The sequence below is a fragment of the Camelus dromedarius genome, chromosome 7 (genome assembly GCF_036321535.1).
Source record: "Camelus dromedarius isolate mCamDro1 chromosome 7, mCamDro1.pat, whole genome shotgun sequence".
In the NCBI taxonomy this organism is placed as follows: Eukaryota; Metazoa; Chordata; class Mammalia; order Artiodactyla; family Camelidae; genus Camelus; species Camelus dromedarius.
The window spans coordinates 81,934,238-81,953,271 of NC_087442.1; the positions used below are offsets into that span (position 1 = coordinate 81,934,238).

At 50.8% G+C, this 19,034-nt stretch overlaps 1 protein-coding gene across 2 annotated transcripts in view; it reads right to left on the reverse strand.

Annotated features, from left to right (window-relative positions):
* Positions 1–8,043: 8,043 nt before the first annotated feature.
* Positions 8,044–19,034, reverse strand: part of GLI3 (GLI family zinc finger 3) — a 267,554-nt gene continuing 256,563 nt past the window's right edge. The window contains exons 13-15 of one of the 2 annotated variants that reach the window (XM_064487723.1): positions 17,023–17,313; positions 12,426–12,753; positions 8,044–11,544 (exon numbers count right to left, since the gene is read on the reverse strand). In XM_064487723.1, coding sequence (XP_064343793.1) covers positions 9,215–11,544; positions 12,426–12,753; positions 17,023–17,313 — 2,949 coding nt within the window. In that variant the 3' untranslated portion in view covers positions 8,044–9,214. The remainder of the gene's footprint in view (positions 11,545–12,425; positions 12,754–17,022; positions 17,314–19,034) is intronic. The other variant, XM_064487724.1, reaches the window with a different exon arrangement.

A 19,034-nucleotide genomic window follows, 5' to 3' on the forward strand; every position in this document is an offset into this window, starting at 1 on the left:
ATTCAGTGAGCCCAAATGTTTGCTTCCTCCCACACACAGAAAAGCACTAAATTCTTTAACTTGAGATGCCTGGTCTTTTTTTAGATAACAAGTAATCTTTTATTGTTCCGACTACCTGGTCTTTGTTGTAAAGCTCCTATAGATCCTAGCTCCTCCCCTGCCTCTTCGGGGCAGTCCCTCAGACAGATCTGAGAGGCTGTCTTCCCGGCTCGAGTCCTCCCGCCAAATAAAACATAACTCCCAACTTTTAGGCTGCGCATTAATTTCAGTCGACAGGGGGAAGACTGAGGTCTTAATCTGTGGGGTCTGCACTAAGGTCACCATCCAGGGGGTGGGGCCAGAACTGACTTGCAAGGCACCAGCTGGAGGTGGGGGTCAGACCACCCCCTTCCCTGCACCCGCGTTGTTACTTTTTCTCTGAAGGGGAAACCCTGCGTCTGAATGAAGCTGGAATCCTAGTGCGCGAGGCCAGCGTGGATGGATTGAAATCAGCTTATTTTCGAAAACCTGCCTTTTGGCTGAGCGCTAAGCCCACTTGATTTAGGAGAGCCTCAGACGGCGTTTCCAGCAAGCTGGATGGCCGCCGTGCTGGAAGCTGCCGGCGGTTCGGTGGGAACAGTGCGAAATGATACTAAATCATCTAAAACTGCAGAGAAAGCGAAGACGGCCTGGGTCAAGGCAACCCAAGGAAAGGCTGTTCCTGGACCTTCTGTCTTGAAGGTCAACAGAACATTCTGTTCTTCTCCCAGCAGCTGCCTTGGGACTTGCTCAGGGGTGTTGTTGGTTTGCCCTGCAGGTAGGGCAGAGGTGGGTGAAAAAGGACCAGTCACCCTGTTACCTGTTATCTCAATTCAAGGGACATATTAATGTCAGCTGGGCGGGGAGGGAGCTTGGATGGCGTCTCCGGAATTTGTTTTTTGTGTGTGTGTGAATTTCAGGGGAAAATACTTACCATGATGCTCCATGACGTCATCTGTGGAAGGATGCGGGTCAGATGGGAGGTGTCTGGGGACCTGGGTTCGTGCAGCAGCCAGCTTCTCAAGTTTAGCAGGGTTAAGAATGGCTGTGTGATGGATCTGTAAGTGGTAGTCACCCTGGGAAGGCTGAGAGAGCCAAGGTGCAGGGGGTAGAAATCTATCAGGGACACCGGACCACCCTTGACCTGTAAAAGATTCTGTAGGCTCATTTGTTTGTTGTCAATATGATTTTTCTTGCCTACCAAGTTTGCTGCTTCTTAAAAAAATACCTCTGGGCAATGCATCTAGGTGGGTTTGGGGTAATATTTCGAGGTGTAAAAATCATCTTCCAATGAGAATGCGGGTGTTTCTTGCCTTGATTCACTGGGGACCCAGCACCGACCCCTTATCTTGGTGGTCAATGAAGCAGCCTGCTGCCTTCCTTCTGCCCCCGCCCCCAGCCCTGGCTCGCCTCCACCTCCTCCATCTCCGCGCCTCAGCAGGGGAGGAGGAGAAGGGAGGTAGCTGGTTGCTCCTCTCCATCCAAACAGCAACGGAATTCCTTGGCCTGGCTGTTCAGTAATCCTCTGCCAGCTGGCGGCCTCCCTCTCCTCGGGAACTCGGTGAATCACACCTCCGCAGCGCGTTTGGCCCTTGCAAGCCCCGAGGGCTGGAGGCGTGCGCCTGCCCCCTGGGAGGAGCCGCGGTCCAACTGCTGAGCGCGCATCCCGTCCGCCGGGAACTTCCGAGCCCGGGAGGCTTCGCAGCGGCGGGGGAAGAACTCTGATCTGGAGGCGGGGCTGCTCCAAGGGGCAAGCGCTCCCTTTCGCATCTCCCTGGGGGTCCTTGCAGGAGCTGGGGGGCTTGAAGGGAGGCCAGCACAGCAGGAGCACGCTGCGGGGTCCTCTTTCCGCCTCCCCACCACCGTTTCGTAAGCCCTCTGGCTGGTGGTCAGGGAATTAGCAGAACACTGGGGAGTGATGTCCTGGGTCAAAAATACTGCCAAAAGCATGTTTGGGCGGACGGGGGAGGGATCTATTTCGGTGGTTCAGGCTCGGCTTGGACAACCAGGAAGGAGGTGATTGCTGTGATGTTCCCTTACCCACTGGCATCAGAAGCCCTGCGGCCGATTTTAAAGCTTTTTCAAAAGTTGGGGCAGGCTAGGTTTTTAGCAGCTTTCTAATTGGAGTGACTAGGGATATTTCCTCGGTTAGAGCTTGAGCCAGACGCCCAGGGAGACAGAAGCAGCGCGGGGAGAGGGCAGAGCCGACCTACCCCGCTTCCCCGACGCAGCTCGGCGGATCGGTCGGGGCGGCCGGCCGTCTCCCAGGGGGCTGGCCCCCGGGGATGCTGGCCGGCTCCCCAGGGCCACTGACGCTGCTTCCAGCTCCGCTGGTCGGCTTTCCAGGCCCCTCGCGCTTCGCACTTCGCCCCGGCCTGGGAAGGAATGCTCAGGGAAGGGAAATGAGGTGTGGGCTGAGCCCGGCTGCGCTGTGACAGGTGGGAAACTCGCCTGTTAATTTTATTAAAATGATCCCTTAATATTAAAAAAAAAAAACCTCTCTGCACTATTAACAGGAAATCCCACGTAAAGTTTCTTGCGTATTCGGTGAAGCGCCAGTGATGGAGAGAGCCCTGTGGGTCCTGGTCCAACCCGGCGCCCCCAACTGCCTTGGCCTTGCTCCTTCTCTGCAGGGCTGGGCTGGAGCCCACCTTCCCGGAGGACAGCGAGAAAATGGGGAGGGCCCTGGCTTGCCAGCCCCCCATCCCGCCCTGCTTCCTAAGGCACAGCAGCTCCCTGCCCTGTGTGAGCCCAAGGGCACTGCCTCCACTCCCCCTCCCTGGCGCACACCACCCACCGTCACTGCCAAAAGGTATTTTTAAAAGGTATTTTCCCTGAAAAGGTCAAAGTCATCTCCCACCTGAGTCTTGCCCCCAGTAAATCCAGTCTGGACCCTGTAGGGATGTGGCAGGGAGTATGCACTTGTGAGCCTCACTCAGCATCACGCTGGTCCCTCCCATCTTCTGTTCCCTTCCTTGCTCTCCATTCGTTCTAAAGGCCCAGTTCAAGTTTACCGGCCTTCCTGACAGGTGCCAGACCCGTCTGTCTCTTCACAGGTCCAAGTCCTCGCCTCTGTCTAAACCTGCCCTCATCTCCCCCACTCCCCACCCCCATGTCCCAGGGCCGGCATCCTTCTCAGAATCCAGGTAGCTCCGGTGACACTTGCTCCCTTCACTGTGCCATCAGAGACCTCCTCTCTTCTGCCTCTTTCCTATTGGATGATGAACATGCGGTCCAGCCTCTTTCATTAAAGAAGAAGGGAAGGGAGGAAGGAGGAAAGGAGGATGGGAGAGAAGGAGGGAAAAAAGAAGAAAAAGAGGGAAAATGGAAGAAAGGAAGGGGAACAACCACAAGAAAAATCTAACCTTCCGCCGCTCCGATCTCTTTCCTTGGTCTTGGACATGGTGTATTTCATGCTCCCCGAGGTGCACGTTTTCCCCACCTTGGCTAACATCGCTGAAATGGTAACGTGTCCCTCAGAGCAGAGCATGCATCATGTCATAGCTTAATTGCAGTGCTTTTTCCTTCTCAGTGCGGACAAGGAGCAGCACACGTCTCAGTACTGATGGCATCTGGGATGATGACATGGGGCGTGCAGCTTGACAGAGGCCACCGAGTTCCCCTTTGCACCGTGTCATTTGATCCTCAATTGTTTTCAGCCCATTTCTGTTCCCACCATCCTATCGAGAAATGTTTCCTGGGGCGTCCTGAATCTCAAAACCAGTATTTTCCAGCCCATGTTTGACTGGACTGGCATGTTGTTTTTGACAGTATTGGCCCCCTGAAACTTGCCTGTCTTGCCTGCCTCCCTTGTGCCCTCCCTGTCTCTTGGTCCAGGGGGCCAGTGTTCCTTGGGGTTTGTTTCACAGTCCTCTCGTTCTGTACCTGAGCTCGTTAATGCCGGTCTGACCCTTTGCTTCATCTGTCACCTGTATACCGAAGGCTTCCAAGTCTGAGTTGATACTTGGATCTCTTTTCTGGGCACCCGCCTATGGTATGTCTCTCCTTCTATTTCATTCCTTAAACCGGAACCTCTCAATGTGGCACCATCTTCTCTCCAGGAGACGTGTGGCTATGTCCAGAGACATTTGTGGCTGTTACAGCTTGGGGAGGGGTGCTGGTGGCATCCAGTGGATATCGGCTAAGGATGCCATTGGACATCCTACAAGACATGAGACAGTCCCCCACCGCAAAGAATTATCTGGCCCCAAACGTCGATAATACTGAGGTTTGAGAAGCCCTGTTTTATGCACCTCAGTCCATAATGCGCCAAACTGAACACCACTTGGACATCTCCCATTATGAGTCGCCACTGTATTCTGTGGTTACCTGTCTGTCCCTCCCACTGGGATACAAGCCTGTGGCCCCACTGCTCTAACCATCTCCTCATCTCCAGTTCCTATCAAGGAATCTGAATAGGATGTGAGATATCTAGGCAGGGCTGTGGGATTAATGGACTATGTAACTGTTGTCTGCCCAGTATCCCCAGATAAGCTGTGAATTCTCCGAAGGCAGGAATCATGATAACTTACCACCAGGCACTGAGAAAGGATGGAAGCAGCGTGGGAGGGATGGAAGGTTCAGGGACAGGTGAGAACATCTGTAGACCCTAAAAGATTCCATGCCTCTGCTGGGTGAGTATGGGCTGATGCATGTGGCCACACCATGTATGGAAAGGGGGGGAAAAGCCTAAAAACAATGTATATTCTATGACTCTAAAAACGGTAGAGTTTGAATCACTAGGTAGAGAAGGCATAACCTCAGTCTGTGTTGGTAAAATGAAATTTAAAAAATAATAAAAGCTAATATTAAAAGAGAGATGAGCTCAGATTGTATTTGGAAGAGCAAATATACTATAAAGTAAAACCTGTGAAAATTAATAAAAGGGAAACCTCACGGAAAAACTGGAGTAGAGAAGGCTACCACTCCTTGTCATTTACCCCAAACAGGAAGATGTCAATTACAGAGCCCCACAGGAAGTGACTGACCTGTACTCCCAAACAGGAAGTACACCCCGGAGCCCTCCAGTAGGAGGAACACTTTCTTCCTGCCCATCAACAAACCCGGTTGATGGAAATGCAGGTCAGCCAGTGAGGGGCTGTCATCAGCTGAATTCTTTACTATCCTCCAATGAGCTTCCGTTTTTCTCTTGTTAATGACCTTCGTGTCCCACCCTCCTTTTCAGAAAAGCCTTCACAAGCCCTTGGAGTCTCTCTCCGCTTGCTGGATGGGATGCCCGATCCATGGACAGCTTAATAAAACCAATTAGATTTTCAGATTTACTCAGCTGAATGCTTTATTGTTTTATTTTTGTTTTCTGTTTGTTGGTTGGTTGGTTGGTTGGTTTGTTGGTTTAAACAAATCAAAGGGGAAAAATTGCCAAGACAATAAAGAGAAAGCCATGGAGGACAAATGGATGGATGAATAAGGCGCTTTGGCACGTGGTTGAATTTTCCATCTTATCCTAGCATTCTCCTATTATATTCTGATTTGGGTAATATAGAAGGCGTTTGAACCCAAATTACTGAATATAAATCTCTATAAAATTGCAGCTCTGCCATTTTACCTCGTGCCCCACAGAGTTTGGCAAAGAGAGAAAAGGAAGAAAACCAATCACGGTTACAACTGACGTGTGTCCCAGGTGCATGTCCTCACACCACCACCGGCAGGTGCATCGCCTCGTTCCCCTTCTGAGGGCTGAGGAATCTGGGTCTCAGAGCCCAAGTCCCCCCAGCTCGTATGCGTTTGTGGGAGGGGGTCTGGGTCCAAAGGCAGGTTCTGGATTTTTCCAAAGAAAGCCCTTTTCCCATTCAACTAGAAATTAAATGAACAACCTACTAAACATTTCAGTACAAAGAGGGTTTTTTTTATTGACATCGTAAGAAACACCGTTCGTTCTCTTTGTTACAAAAAAGACTAAGTGGTTCTGAAAGCAAATGTAGAGTCCGTGGGTGGCGGGGTCGCGGCCCTGGGCTTGAGGTGGGCGCGGGGGCATCGCATGGGCTGCGGGCTGATCCGAGGAAGACCCGGGGCCGGCCACGTCCAAACACTATGCCTACAATACTTAAATGTATTTACATGTGTTTCTCTTAAAAAATGGATTACACATTTTATTTTTTAAAAAATCTAAAAAAGGTGAAAAAACTGAACTCGTATTTTATCTTACACGTTTGCAGGATACACAACAGTAACTCGTCAGAAGAGGACATCCTCTTATCAGTTTCAGACAACACGGGAAGCCCGGTGACAAGACAGCTCAGACTCCGCTACCATCGTCCTGTGCTCTCGACCTGGGGAGCGCACGGCCCCCAGCCCTGATCGGGCGACACCAACTGGTCCCTCGCTTTGACAAGATTAACATAAAATAAGGCACATACATCGCAAGAATCAAAACTTTGTAATTCGAGAGGGAGAGGGTGAGCGAATGTGTGAGGAGCAGGGACAGTCTAGTTAGTTATTTAGAAAAAAAAAAAAAACCCAATGGATTGACAAGTAAAGACATGTTTCACACAGACGTTAAACAGGGGTACCGTGTATGAGCCTCCATCAAAAACTAGAAAGGGACACTGGTGAGTGGGTGTCATCTCCCTAAATGCAAGGGTTAGAGAGATGGGGAGAAGGCTGGAGGCTGGTCCCATCCTGGGAGATGCCAAGTCTACAGAGATCTCTGTCCACACGGGACACTCCTCAGTGGCCCCAAAAGACCTTTCTTCCACTAACATCACAACCAGTCATCAGACTCTTGGAAAGGACACTTTTTTCTTCCCTCCCATCCTCTCTTCCATCCTTTTGAGATTTCCCTTTGAGAGAAGCCAAATATTGAGCTGAAGTGGGAGTGTCTCCTGCACCCCTAAAGGCAGGAGCAAGGAAGACAATTATGAAAAAAAAAATATAGGGGGTGACCTGGAGAATCACCGGAAACCAAAGGGAGGCACCAGATGACAACGGTGCTCATCCCTGGAGCCGTCCATCTTTCCGGGGTGGGGGGCAAAGGTGAGATGGGAAATTCTGGTCATTGAGAAATGCAGGTCACATCCAGGAATGCTACTGGGGCAAGGACTCAGATGGAGGAGGCCAGGGATTGGGCCAAGTCACAAGAGCATGCATGCCAAGGTAAGACCAGGACCTGGAAAGCATTTTGAGATCATGGAAGAAGGAAGTTCAGGGAATGGATGACTGATTCTGTGATGGGATCATGACCTGTTTGAGGAAGACAGAAAAAGCCTTGATTTTCCACTGACAAGTGGCAGAGACTCAACTCGACCAGCTCCGATCACTCCTTGCCTTTTGATTTGGGGCTCTGTTCCAAAGCGGATGCATCCTTTGATTTAAAAGAAAGTGCAGCATGGGGGGTGGGGGTGGGGATGGAAGGAGAACCTCAGCCTCCCTCTGCTTTCATCTAGTTGAAAGCAAACCCAACTGTCTCAGCCACAAAGTCCCAACGGGCGATTTTACCTCCGCACTGACAGTCTTGGTCCAAACGAGAGAACATAAACATGAGAAAAATGGCTGGTCCTAATATCCTCTCTCCTATCTAATATTTTATTTGATTTTTGTCTCAGACTGATTTAAATGGCAAGAATCAAGAGACAAAAAGTCACATCCTAGACTCACGAACTGCTATGGACAAATCCAACTCCAGGGTCAACGGGACAGAATACAGCAGGTAGTCTGAGGTGGCGATGTTTTAGTTGAATAGTTGACATATTTTTAAAAGTAAAAGGCTGTTTAATCCACATACTCTGTGCACACATAGTATGTCTTTTATGTGTAGCAACTGCACACGGGGAGTAGCTGCACTTGTTAAATCTTGGAGTGTTTTAATGCAAAACAAAAGTCCAGATTAAGTCCGCATGAAGGACAAAGTGTATGGAACATTTAATTTCTTAAAAGGATGCATCATATGATAAAGTGTTAAAAAAAAAAAAAGGTATTTACACAGCTTCCTCCCTAATGCTCTCTGATACTAAAATTGTTGAAACAATTTATTCCAAATATCTTTGTATGTGAGTTTTTTTCTTCCACAGCTAAGACTGATAAATCCCCTAAAATAGGGCACTTAGAATAGAAATATTCCTTCACCATAGTGGAATTAATAGACGTTAATGACGTAGCCGGCTGTGGGATTTAATTACCTATGTGCTCAGAACCTATAATCAATTCTCAGTTATCTGTAATAATGGGAGGGGGAAAGAGATGGAACTAAGTAAGAAATAGAGCAAACCCACAAATATTCCCCAAACTAATTCCACCGAATAGCTGGGATCTACAATCTGCCTAACTTCTTGCCAGAACGGATGAAAAGTAACCACGTGTCACCCAGTGCCCCTCCCCTCTCTCCCGGGAGCTCGGAACAGCACTGACGTCCAGGAAGAGTGAGAGGAGGCAGAGTGGGTAACTGAGGACTGACCATACGGACGGATCCACCCAAAGCACCTTTGTGAACAGGAGGAAAATTTTCAACCCCAACTGTGAGCAAAGCATTTCATCTGCAAGAGCCCTCAGTGTCCACCTGTGTGTGACTGTCTCAAGTATGCCCTGAACTGAACTGGGGGCGAGGGGGCATGCCAAAAATCTGTCATCTCTGCTACGGTGCACCCACAAAAGACCTTCAAACTCACTATCCGTATTCTGATTCTTGTGCCCAATGTGGGAATTGAAAAAGCAAACAAAACAGAACAAAAAAACCCCGAAACACAAAAACAAACGTTGCGCGTACGGAAAGGAAACTTTGAAAAGCTGGAGATGTAACCCCTCGGTCACAAGCACACCAACTCCCATCTCCTTTGAGTAACAGGGAAACATGTCAACTCCTTTAATGTGACCTCTCTTCGAAAAGAAAGAGCATGCACGTCACACATTTACACTGGTTTACTAAAAAAAAGGGGGCGGGGGCTTACAGTTTTTTTTTTTTTTTTAAAAAGAGGGCATTTCGAGTCTAACAATACTGATTCAAAAACTGAAATGGAAGACAGTTTCTCCCTAGAATACTTTAGGGTTTTTCAGAGTCCTTTTCCATAAAAGGAATATACTTGAAACACATCCCAGTCAGGTGAGATGAGATTGCTAACATACATACAGAACTAAAAAAAAAAAAAAAAAAAAAAAACCAAAAAACAAAAACAAAAACCCAGGTCAATTTCATCTTTTAAACGCCTAAAGGTCACGTCTCTTGGCAGTCCATTCTCCCTACCACCTACTGCATAACTGCCAGGAATTTGCTTTCCTCCGCAAGGGAGGTCAGCAGCGAGCTCATGTCCCCGATGGCCATGTTGGTGGTGCTCACGGACAGCGGGAGGGACGCTCGTGGCGTCGTGAGGCGGGAGGAGCTATGAGAGAGGTTCTGAATGATGCTCGGGCTCAGGGCTCCCGACATCAGGCTGGCGTGGTCCGCATCGTCGATGATAGCGTCAAAGTCAATCTGCACCCCTTCCAGGTCATGGCTGTCGAGGCTGTCAACTGTGCTGGTCACCTGGTTAGCACCTGGGGAAAGTAATTCCGAGTTTTCGGCGCTGGCCCCCTGGAGCAGGCAGTTGGCTTCCGAAATGGAGAAGGAACCAGTCTTCATGTCTTGCTGACTGAAGCCAACGGTTTGGTCATAGAACTGACCAGAGTAACTCTGCATGTTGGGACAGAGCTGATGGGCTTGCCCTGGCATCTCCATCTTGATGCCGTTCACCCTGCAGGTCTGACTTGTGTCACTGAGCTGTCCCGGCTGCAGAGCCAGGCCGCCCCTCGGCCCAGCCTGGCGCCGGCCGCCCCCGTAGCCGGCCCACGGCTGGTAGCCCCTGACCGCGGCCAAGCCTGGTGGCTGGCCGCCGACGCCGGGAGGCCCTGGCAGGCTGCTCTCCAGGCCCTGGTAGTTGTGGATGTGTGAGGTAGCACTACCCTGCCCTAGCATGTGCTGCCCGGGGCGGCTGGCCCCCTGGTGGTGCACGCTGTCGACCAGAAGCTGATGAGCCAGGTACCCCTGTCCCACTGGGTCTTGGGTGGGCACCCCGCTCACCGTGCTGCCAGCTGGCTCACTGGGCGCCCCGGGCAGGCCAAAATCAGCCTGGCTCCCGCTCCCTTGCACGGGGGCGCTTTTCAGCTTTGCCGCCTGAAGCCCGGCCCCGCAGGCCGCATCCAGCGAGCTGGGGACGCCGGGCTGCCTGGTCAGGCAGTTCCCGTACTGCTGGGCCTTGTAGGTCTGTTCGTGGAAGGCGGCTCCGTTGGGGCCAACCCCGCCGCTGTGGCTCACCAAGTGCTCCGCGCCACCGAAGGGGCCGTCGTGCTCCCCGAGGGTCGGATACCCTCCCGCGGGGCCGGCCCCACCCCTCAAGGGATTCTGTGGGTGGACGCCCGGGTGGCTGTACATCCCGAAGCCTCGGGCCGGCTGCCCCGCGGGCCGCTGGCCGCACTTCAGCTTGGAGGAGGACAGGTCGGCGCTGCCCGAGCTGACTTCGTTCCACTGAATGGGCAGGTCGGACTTGCTGGCATCAGGGCAGGGCGGCTCCAGCCCGCGGTACTGCTGGTTGGCGTGGCCGGCGGGCAGCCCGAGCGGGTCAAAGTCGCCGGGCCCGGTCCCCAGGCCGAGCCCGTGGGGCACTTTGCTGTCATCGGAGATGGCACTCGGGAAGGGGTGCTCGTACCCCGCCTGGTGCTGGGAATTCAAATACTGCACCACGTCATCGGGCAGGAGGTCCTCATCGGGCAGGTTCACGTCGGGGTCCATGGTCAGGGACTCCAGAGTGACGTTCTCAGTAATGCTCGGGGGACAGGGCGACGAGTGGAAGTGGCGGGGCGGGCCCCCCTCGGGCCGGGTGTAGTTCTGCAGCACGAGGTTCCGCTTTTCCAGGGACGGAGGCAAGGCCGGAGGGTTGAAGCTGTTAAGGCTGCTGAACCGCTGCACCCGGGGCAGGGAGAGGCTCTCGGAGGCCGTCCGCACTGGGTCGCTGGCCCTTCTCAGGCCGTTGCCCGGCGCGTCCTGGGGCAGCAGGGGCCGCCGGCCGTAACCGTGACCGTGCGCCCCGCCGTCGCTGCATCGCCGGGGCGGGTGCACGGGCGGCAGCGTCCCCGCGGGCTCCCTGCCGTCGCCCAGCAGGGCCATGCGGGTCTTGAGGCTCATCCTCTCCATGTTGGGCAGCGGGGTGGGCGGCGGGCCGCCCGTGGCGGCCGCGTACTTGGCCTTCAGGCGGTACTGCTGGGCGGGCGTGAGGCTGAGCAGGCTGGGCAGGCCGTCGCCCTGACTGGCCTCGCTGGAGCGGCGAGAGGCGTCGGTGGAGATGGGGTCGTACGAGTCGGCCACGCTCACGTTCTGGGGCCGCCCCTCGGCCTGGGACGCCTCGCTGGAGCGGCGGCTGGAGAAGCAGGGGGAGATGCCGGAGGAGCGGCGGCTGCTCAGGTAGGCGGAGCTGATGGTGCTGGTGGAGCTGTCCCTCCGGTTGAGCATGTTCAGCATGGTGATGTCCACGCCGGAAAGGTCGCTTCTGCTGGGGAGAAGGGGCGTGGGCCCGCCCAAACTGCAGCTGGTACCCGGCTGCGTGCCTGCGGGGAGAGAGGCGTTCATTCCGGGATGGCTTACCACAGGCGTGGACCAGCAGTGACTATGCTCCATTTCTCTGGGTCCCGCCTTGCCTGCCTCCACCCTGAAGCGCCAAAGCACGCAGGTGGAGTCAGGGGATGGGTGAGGCTGGGTGCCAATAAAACTTTATTGATATAGCAGGTGGCAGGCTGTATGTGGCTGACCCCTGGCTTAAACAAAACAGTAACAACTAACTCCCTGGGTGAGTTAAGCTCCTTCACAGGTGTAGTGCAAGGGCCAAATGGAAACTCCAGGGAAGTATACGTATGGTGCTGGAGTTACAGGAAGTCCAGGGGCCAGAAGTGTTCTCGGAGTCTCGTTTCAACACTCGGGGGCTGCCTGTGACATCCCACAAAGGTGTCACGCACCTGATTTGGTGGTGGGGACGTTTACCCTCAGGATACGCTCCAGGTGTGGAGTGTAAGCTCAGAAGCAAAGGAAAACTGCCAATGGGAAAGGCTGCCAGCCTTTCACCGAACTGAGCCAACGTCAGTCAGAGTGGTCGGTTTCCTCCTGGTTGCAGACTGGAAACCAGTGACAGGTGCCAACCACAGGTGCCTCTGCCACTGGGATTTCCGCACCCTGGCCTCAGAGTTATGATTTCACCATCAGAATATGCCATTCACAGTCTTACTTTTTGTTTCACTACTACCCTCTTACTGCCTGCTTTCAAAATATGAACTCTCCAGAAAGGCAACACGAATATGTTTGGTTCCAGCATCATTTCAGGACCGGTGGGGAAACTAGCAAACAAAAACCCAAGGGCCCGGGTCCTGTCCGTGCTCTGGCTGCATCTGAAAGAAGAGAAAAGCCTGCGCAGACACGAGGTCTGGCTGGAACTCACCATTTCCTATGAGAGGAGAGACCGCAGGGGCTTTGGGGGGTGGAATGGGGTTCAGTCGCGGAAGCACTCCGTTCACTTGTTTGAGCCTTTCTAGCTTGACGTGCTCCATCCATTTGGTCCCTGCCGGGCTCCTCCGGACTTGCAAAGCGAGGGCTGTGGTTGCAGTGGAAATGGTCGAGTCCATGACTGGGGTTTCATCGATGGCACTGAGGTCGCCCACACCACCTCCGTCGGTCAGAGGAAGCTCGAGCCCACTGTTGGAATAGTTGCTGATGGGGGACTGTTGGCTGCTGCATGAAGACTGACCACCAGGGCTTGGCTGAGATGTCTGTGGGGTCAAGGGCGAAGGAAAGAAACGTCACCCGAACGATGAAGACAAGGTGGCCGATGCTGAGGGATCACACAGACTCTTGGGGAGGTGGGGGTGATGAGAAGAACTGTGTTCTGGTGAATGGAGGTGGCCTCCCTGGACTGCAGTGACAAGTGGACCAGCAGTGGATGTGCAGTGGGGGGCAGTGGGCAGCAGGGAGTGCCAGATGTGGTGTAACAGCCATGGACCCCCCCCCCCCCCCAGATGCCAACTCTGCAAACACACCTCGTCGGTTCCCAGCCCACCTCCTCCATGACTTTATTCTTTGGGCAAATTCCATAGCCACTCTCAACCTCAGTTTTCTTATCCAATAAATGGGGACCATGTATTTCTCCTAGAGGTTGTTGTAGGGCTTTGATTTGAAGCCCCCAGAGCACACAAAGTTCAAAAAGCCCTGGATAATGGTCACTAATTGGCTTGGAGAGCATTAGCAGTTATAATAACTGCTTTAGTCTTTGGAATATAAATGTGGTCCAGAAGCACACATGACCCCGCTTCCAACCAGCCCCTCTAAATCGTTCAGGGCTGATTCCCCAAGCTGTGGCAACCCTTCCCACTTCTTTCTACATCTTCTTGCTTTGTAGAATTCCAAGCAGGGTGTAGGTAAAGGCAGGGGAAACTGCAGTCACTTGGCTTTTGCTATAGCCAGAAGGGAGTCACCGGGGAAGTGCAGACATCTTCCCAGCCTCTTCATGTGCACCTTGCATTTCACTAGGAGAATCAGGCCGTGCTCCCTAACCCCGCCCAGGTGGGCTGGGTAAGGCAATTCTGCGACTCAATGGGAGCTTAATCTAGTCCACTGGTTCTCAGTCAGGGAAAAGACCCCCTCCAGGGGCCCCTGGCAATAGGGACTGGAAAGCTCACTGTCCTCCCGTCTGGGAGAACTGGAGAAAGTGGCCTGCGCTGAGCAGTCCACACAACCTGGAACGCGTCCATCTAAAATCCCAGTGGTGCCCTGGTGGATTAACAGTCTGAGCCTTTTCGTACAGATAAGAAAAGTGATGTTCAGAGAAGTTCAGTGGCTGCCCAAAGTCACAAAGTGAAAGGTGTGACAGCCTCGACTCCCAGCTCAGCCCCACTCTGATTCCTCTGCGGCACCCTCTCGAGTGCTACCTAAAAACTGGAGCCTGATAGCAGCCCAAGAGCAGGGAGCAGTAAGTGCACACCTGGAGCCACAGAGCTGCCGGGAAGGGGTCTGGGCACAGGTCTTTCCCCCAGAACCCGTTACACTGTTTCTGTGGCCAAGGGACATACACTCAAGCAAATGGACACTTTCTAAGCGAGTGCCACATGGTACACTAAGGGTGTCCTGGGCAACCAAGCAGAGAAAAATAAGATACACAAATTTGATCGTAAACGCATGAAAGCTTCCTCAAGGTTTTACTTCTGCAGAGTCCCATAAGGCCATATCACCTGCTCCTTCCCAAGGTCCTTAGATCATCCAGGGCTTTCAAGATGTCTTGGACTCTCGGACTGTCAAATCAGCACGTGTGTTTGTATATGTCCACACGAACCTGCAGACTTATGCTTCCCCAGGGCCCGGAGGAAGGCCTTACAAATGCACTTACAGTTAGAAAATGCTTAAAGGACCACAGGCATTTCAATACAGATTAAATTGCCAACAACAAATGCATCCAGATATTCCTCAAAGAGGGTGGTGCACGTCTGGTCCAAGAATAAATTTACGCTCGTCAATACAATAATTAAATGGTCTTTGAGAGCATCTGCTTGGTCGGCCGGAGTGTGATGTGTCATGAAAACCTAGACAGATAGAACGATGAACTTCACCATCTAACTCCACATTTCCACATGCTGAATGTTCAAAACACACTGCTTCTAGGTTGGAAACACAGCTGAGTGATGTTCACTACCAAAGATACCACAAAGGACAGAAACGAAAGAAAAATGAAACCAATAAACATTAAGTGGTTAAAATGAACACAAAACAGAATCAAAGCAGCACAGAAGGCAAAATTCCCTCACCTTATTACCCACTGTCCTTAGGAAGTGAGAACAAGACATTTAGGAGCATGACACAGAAGAGATGTTGGATTAATAAGAAAAGAGAAGAAAGAATTTAATTTATAGCATGACGATCAAATCAAAGACAAGCTTTTAAAGTAAGAATATTCAGACTGGAAATCCCGTGTGCATTCGTAAATGTCTATGAAGGTATCAACTGATACTTACGTGTGTGTATATATACATAAAACAGCCTCCCGAGGAAGCCTGACTGATTTTCAACCTCACTGAGCCTCAGTTTCCACACCTCTAAATTACAGTCAGGCCTCCGCCTCTGTGATCTCTTTCCAGCCCTTTATTTCTATGATTTAATTACTTATAAAACGCTTCACATCTACAAATTTTATTTTTAAATAACGGATGTTTGGGGGGGGAGTAGATAAGGTTTTGGTTTTTTTGGTTCTTTTTTTTTCTTCAAGTGTAGTCGGTTTACAAGGTTGTGTCAATTGCTGGTGTACAGCATACTGTTTCAGTCCTACGTATACAATACATCTGTTTGCTTTCATAGTCTTTTTCATTCTAGGTTATTAAGTTCTCTTGAGTTAGGGATGTATATTAAACGTGCAAGAGACTCTCGGCTGTTAGGATGTCCTAAGAACACAAATCACTCAATGACACAATCAAAGAGACCACAAATTCACTTTCCTAGTTTCATTAAACACTTGAGGGTAAACTGTTGAATCTTTTGCACAATTATTATACAGGGGGACTTTATTTTAGGAAAATGATACATGCTCCTGAAAAACAAAATTATAGATGAACAAAGTATAGTGATCAGTCATAACCCATATATAAAAGTTTTACTTTTGTTTTAAAGCAAAACCCTAACCCTAACCCTAACTGTAGTCCTAACCCTTTTAAAAAGCAAAGTACAGCTACCCACTGGGAAATAATGATAAATCTGGATAGTTTGTTTGCATTACTTTTGGCTAGACTTAATATCACTTTCTAAGACTGTTAAGAGTTTAATGACAAACTCAGTAAGTCATTAAAATTCAATGAAGTCATTAAATTCCACTCCGATGCTTCTGAAACTGTCTGTGCCTTAGTTCCTGCCCACACGTCCTGCCCCACAGTGACATCACTCAGGAATTCACAAGCTGTCCATCCAGTTGCCGGACTTCCCTAATTTTAAGCAAATACTTCCTTACACTGAGTAGAAATCTGCCTGCCTGATCATTTCCACGCATCTCGAAGTCTAAGCATGTGCCCTCGACCTGGTACGTTTCTCCTGCATCCAGAGAACTGAGAGACTAGAACCCAAAACGCAGAGCTGGCTCCACGATCGATCTGCCAAATACACATGTACGCAATCTCCTCTGACGGCTCCTCTTTTCATTTTCCTTGCTGTCTCTGGGGGAAATTTCAGATGTTTTATTACACACGTGCCTAACACAAAATCACCAAGTGAAGCTGGAAAGAAGCTGCAACTGGAGCCTGTATCCTGTGCATCATCAAACCCTGAGATGTTTGCCGATGACGTCTTTCAAACCCCTCCCGTGTGCTCCACCTCCTTGGTTCAGGCCCCACTGCAGATATGGTTTCCAGGCTCTCATCCACTCTCTAGGCTGGCACGGGAGTTGTCTTTTCTGAAGATCTAAACGATCCCTTTCTGTCTTTTTATTCTGGCACATTCCCCATGGCTCAGGCTTGGCAGCGCCGGGTCCTGCTCCGCAGCGCTCGCTCCATCCCTTCTCTGAGCGCTGACCCTGGCGGCCACCTCTCCTCGCATCCCGAGGGCACTGGCGGCTAGCTCCCCTCTGAATGCTCCCACACAGACCTGTGTTAATAAAGCCCCATCACGCTGAGTTGTGCTTGCCTATCCCACTGGACTGGAAACCCCTAAAGATTAGAGACCACGGCCGATTTATCCCGGCATCATCAGGGCAAAGGAATCAGTAAGACATGTTTGCAGAAAGCCTGAATAAACAGGGGGATGGCTGTGTCTGTCTACCTGCTACCAGGCTTCCAGACTGACTTTCAAAACCGACTGGGAAACCCCTTGGCTTTTCTGAGCTGAGCCCTGTGGGGGGTACAGGTCAGCGCTGGGGAAGCAACCCAGGTCAGTGAGCGCCGGCCTCCTTCAGTCAGACAGAGCGGTGCAGTGAGGACGGGGCCGTGCCGCCCCTCCCTGTGCCACCCCGGTCCCTCTACTAAAGACGCGGGACAGCTCTGGGAAAACCGGAAGGAAAGTGAGTGACATACCATAGGCCTCTCCGCCTTGACGGTTTTCACTTGGAGGCATTCTTCCCGCTTTGAGGTAGTGTTGCTGAGGTCCTTCTGCTCCCCGAGGGCTCCCTGAGTCTGCCGGCCGGGTGACCGGGGCTGTGAGTGGCCCCCGGAGTCCCGCGGGGGCGGGGGCCGGGGGTGCACGTCCCCACGCTGCTTCTTGGTGACGTGCGCCTCTGGGCCGTGCACGGTCTTCACGTGTTTCCGGAGGGAGCTGGGGTCGGTGTAGCGCTTGGTGCAGCCGGGGATCTTGCACACGTACGGTTTCTGCCAAACGCCGTGAGAACAGACCATTGTCAAAGTGATTATCCCCAGCCCGCGTCTTCTGTGGTTACTCATTGTATTTTTAGTTCTTTCAAAGCACGTTCACAAGGCTTTGAGGTGTTCAAGACCCTCTAAATGGTATGAAAGTTTAATACAGACCATTAGAACATTGTTCAGGGCTCATGGAATCTAGCTGAAATACGTTATTATTTTAGAGCGTGCTGAGGGAGCACTAAGAACGTGTAAATCGCGTTTATGTTCTTGGAATCATTTATCCTGTGAGCACGAAGAGGTATCACGGCATCAGAGGGGCGCACAATAGATATCTGATGATAAAGATGGTGAAGAGGATGAGGATGGTGATGGTAACAGGAGAAGGCTTAAAGGATGCCCATCACTTAATGAGAAGAATGGGGGAGCTTGTGTAAAGAAACTTCCTATGAATGTCCTGGTTCTCAGACCTCACACCACTCTACCTCCTTTGAAAACGTGCTCTCTACACATCAGCATAATTAAAAAACTACCTACAGCCGACCCTATGTTAGATATCACTCAGTATGTTCCTCTGGGTTGTATTACAACTGCGTGGGGATGTTGAGGGCTCAGAATATCCAGAACCTTTCTTTTTTCCCTCTCTCTCTTTTTTTTTTTTTTAATTGAAGTACAGTCAGTTTACAATGTTGCATCAGTTTCTAGTGTACAGCAAAATGATTTAATCGTACATGTACATACATATATTCCTTTTCATATTCTTGTCCATTATAGGTTACTACAAGGTATTGAATATAGTTCCCTGTGCTCTACATAGAACCTTGCTGTCTATCTATTTTATACACAGTAGGGTGTGTCTGCAAATCTCGAACTCCCAATTTCTCCCTTCCCACTCCCTTTCCCCTGGTAATCATGTTTGTTTTCTGTGTCTGTGAGTCTGTTTCTGTTTCTGATCTGCAAAGCTGGAAGCCCTGTTAAGAGTGTCCACGAGTGCTCACTCGTAAACTGACGAGGGCTGATGGATGTTGTCCTGGAGACGAGGATTCCTGGACTGGGCTCTGCTCCTGAGGACTCAGGTCTATAAATGATTTCATGCTAATTTCATTTGCTACCTGGGTCAGTGATTAAGCTACAGATACAGTCATAAAAGTTTATACGGACCCTTATAGCTGAATATTTACTCAGATCACAGAACTGCTGGCATCGTGTTCATGACCAACATCCGAACTGTGGTTTTGTTTATTTAGCTTGAAATACATTCATGGATATGCTTATACAAATATATATTTCTATCTATGTATCCCAGAAGATGAGCTATTAAGTAAACAATCATCATAAAAAGCATGATTAATGTAATGCATCTATTGTATTAAAAAAAAAAGACTCCTTTCTTACAGATCTATGCTTTTTCACTAAAAGCCCGAGAATGAACTGAGTGCTACCGAAAATGATGAAATGCCCTAATGTGGTGAAGTGAAGATCCTGAAGATTATCCTGAGAGACTTCACCTCCAAATATGAGATTCTTCCGGGTAGAATTGATTCCCATTAACTACGAATTACGTCTGTTCCAGAGCTTATGTGATTTGCCGCATATATATGTGATGAAATGAGCACCTCAAATTCTACGCATTAGGGACAGAAGAATGATCGTGCTATTACCACACAGCGTCTGGCATCAGCCCGGGCTGGCCGATTGCGCTGATGCGACAGGCTGTTCTGCCGGCGGGCAGA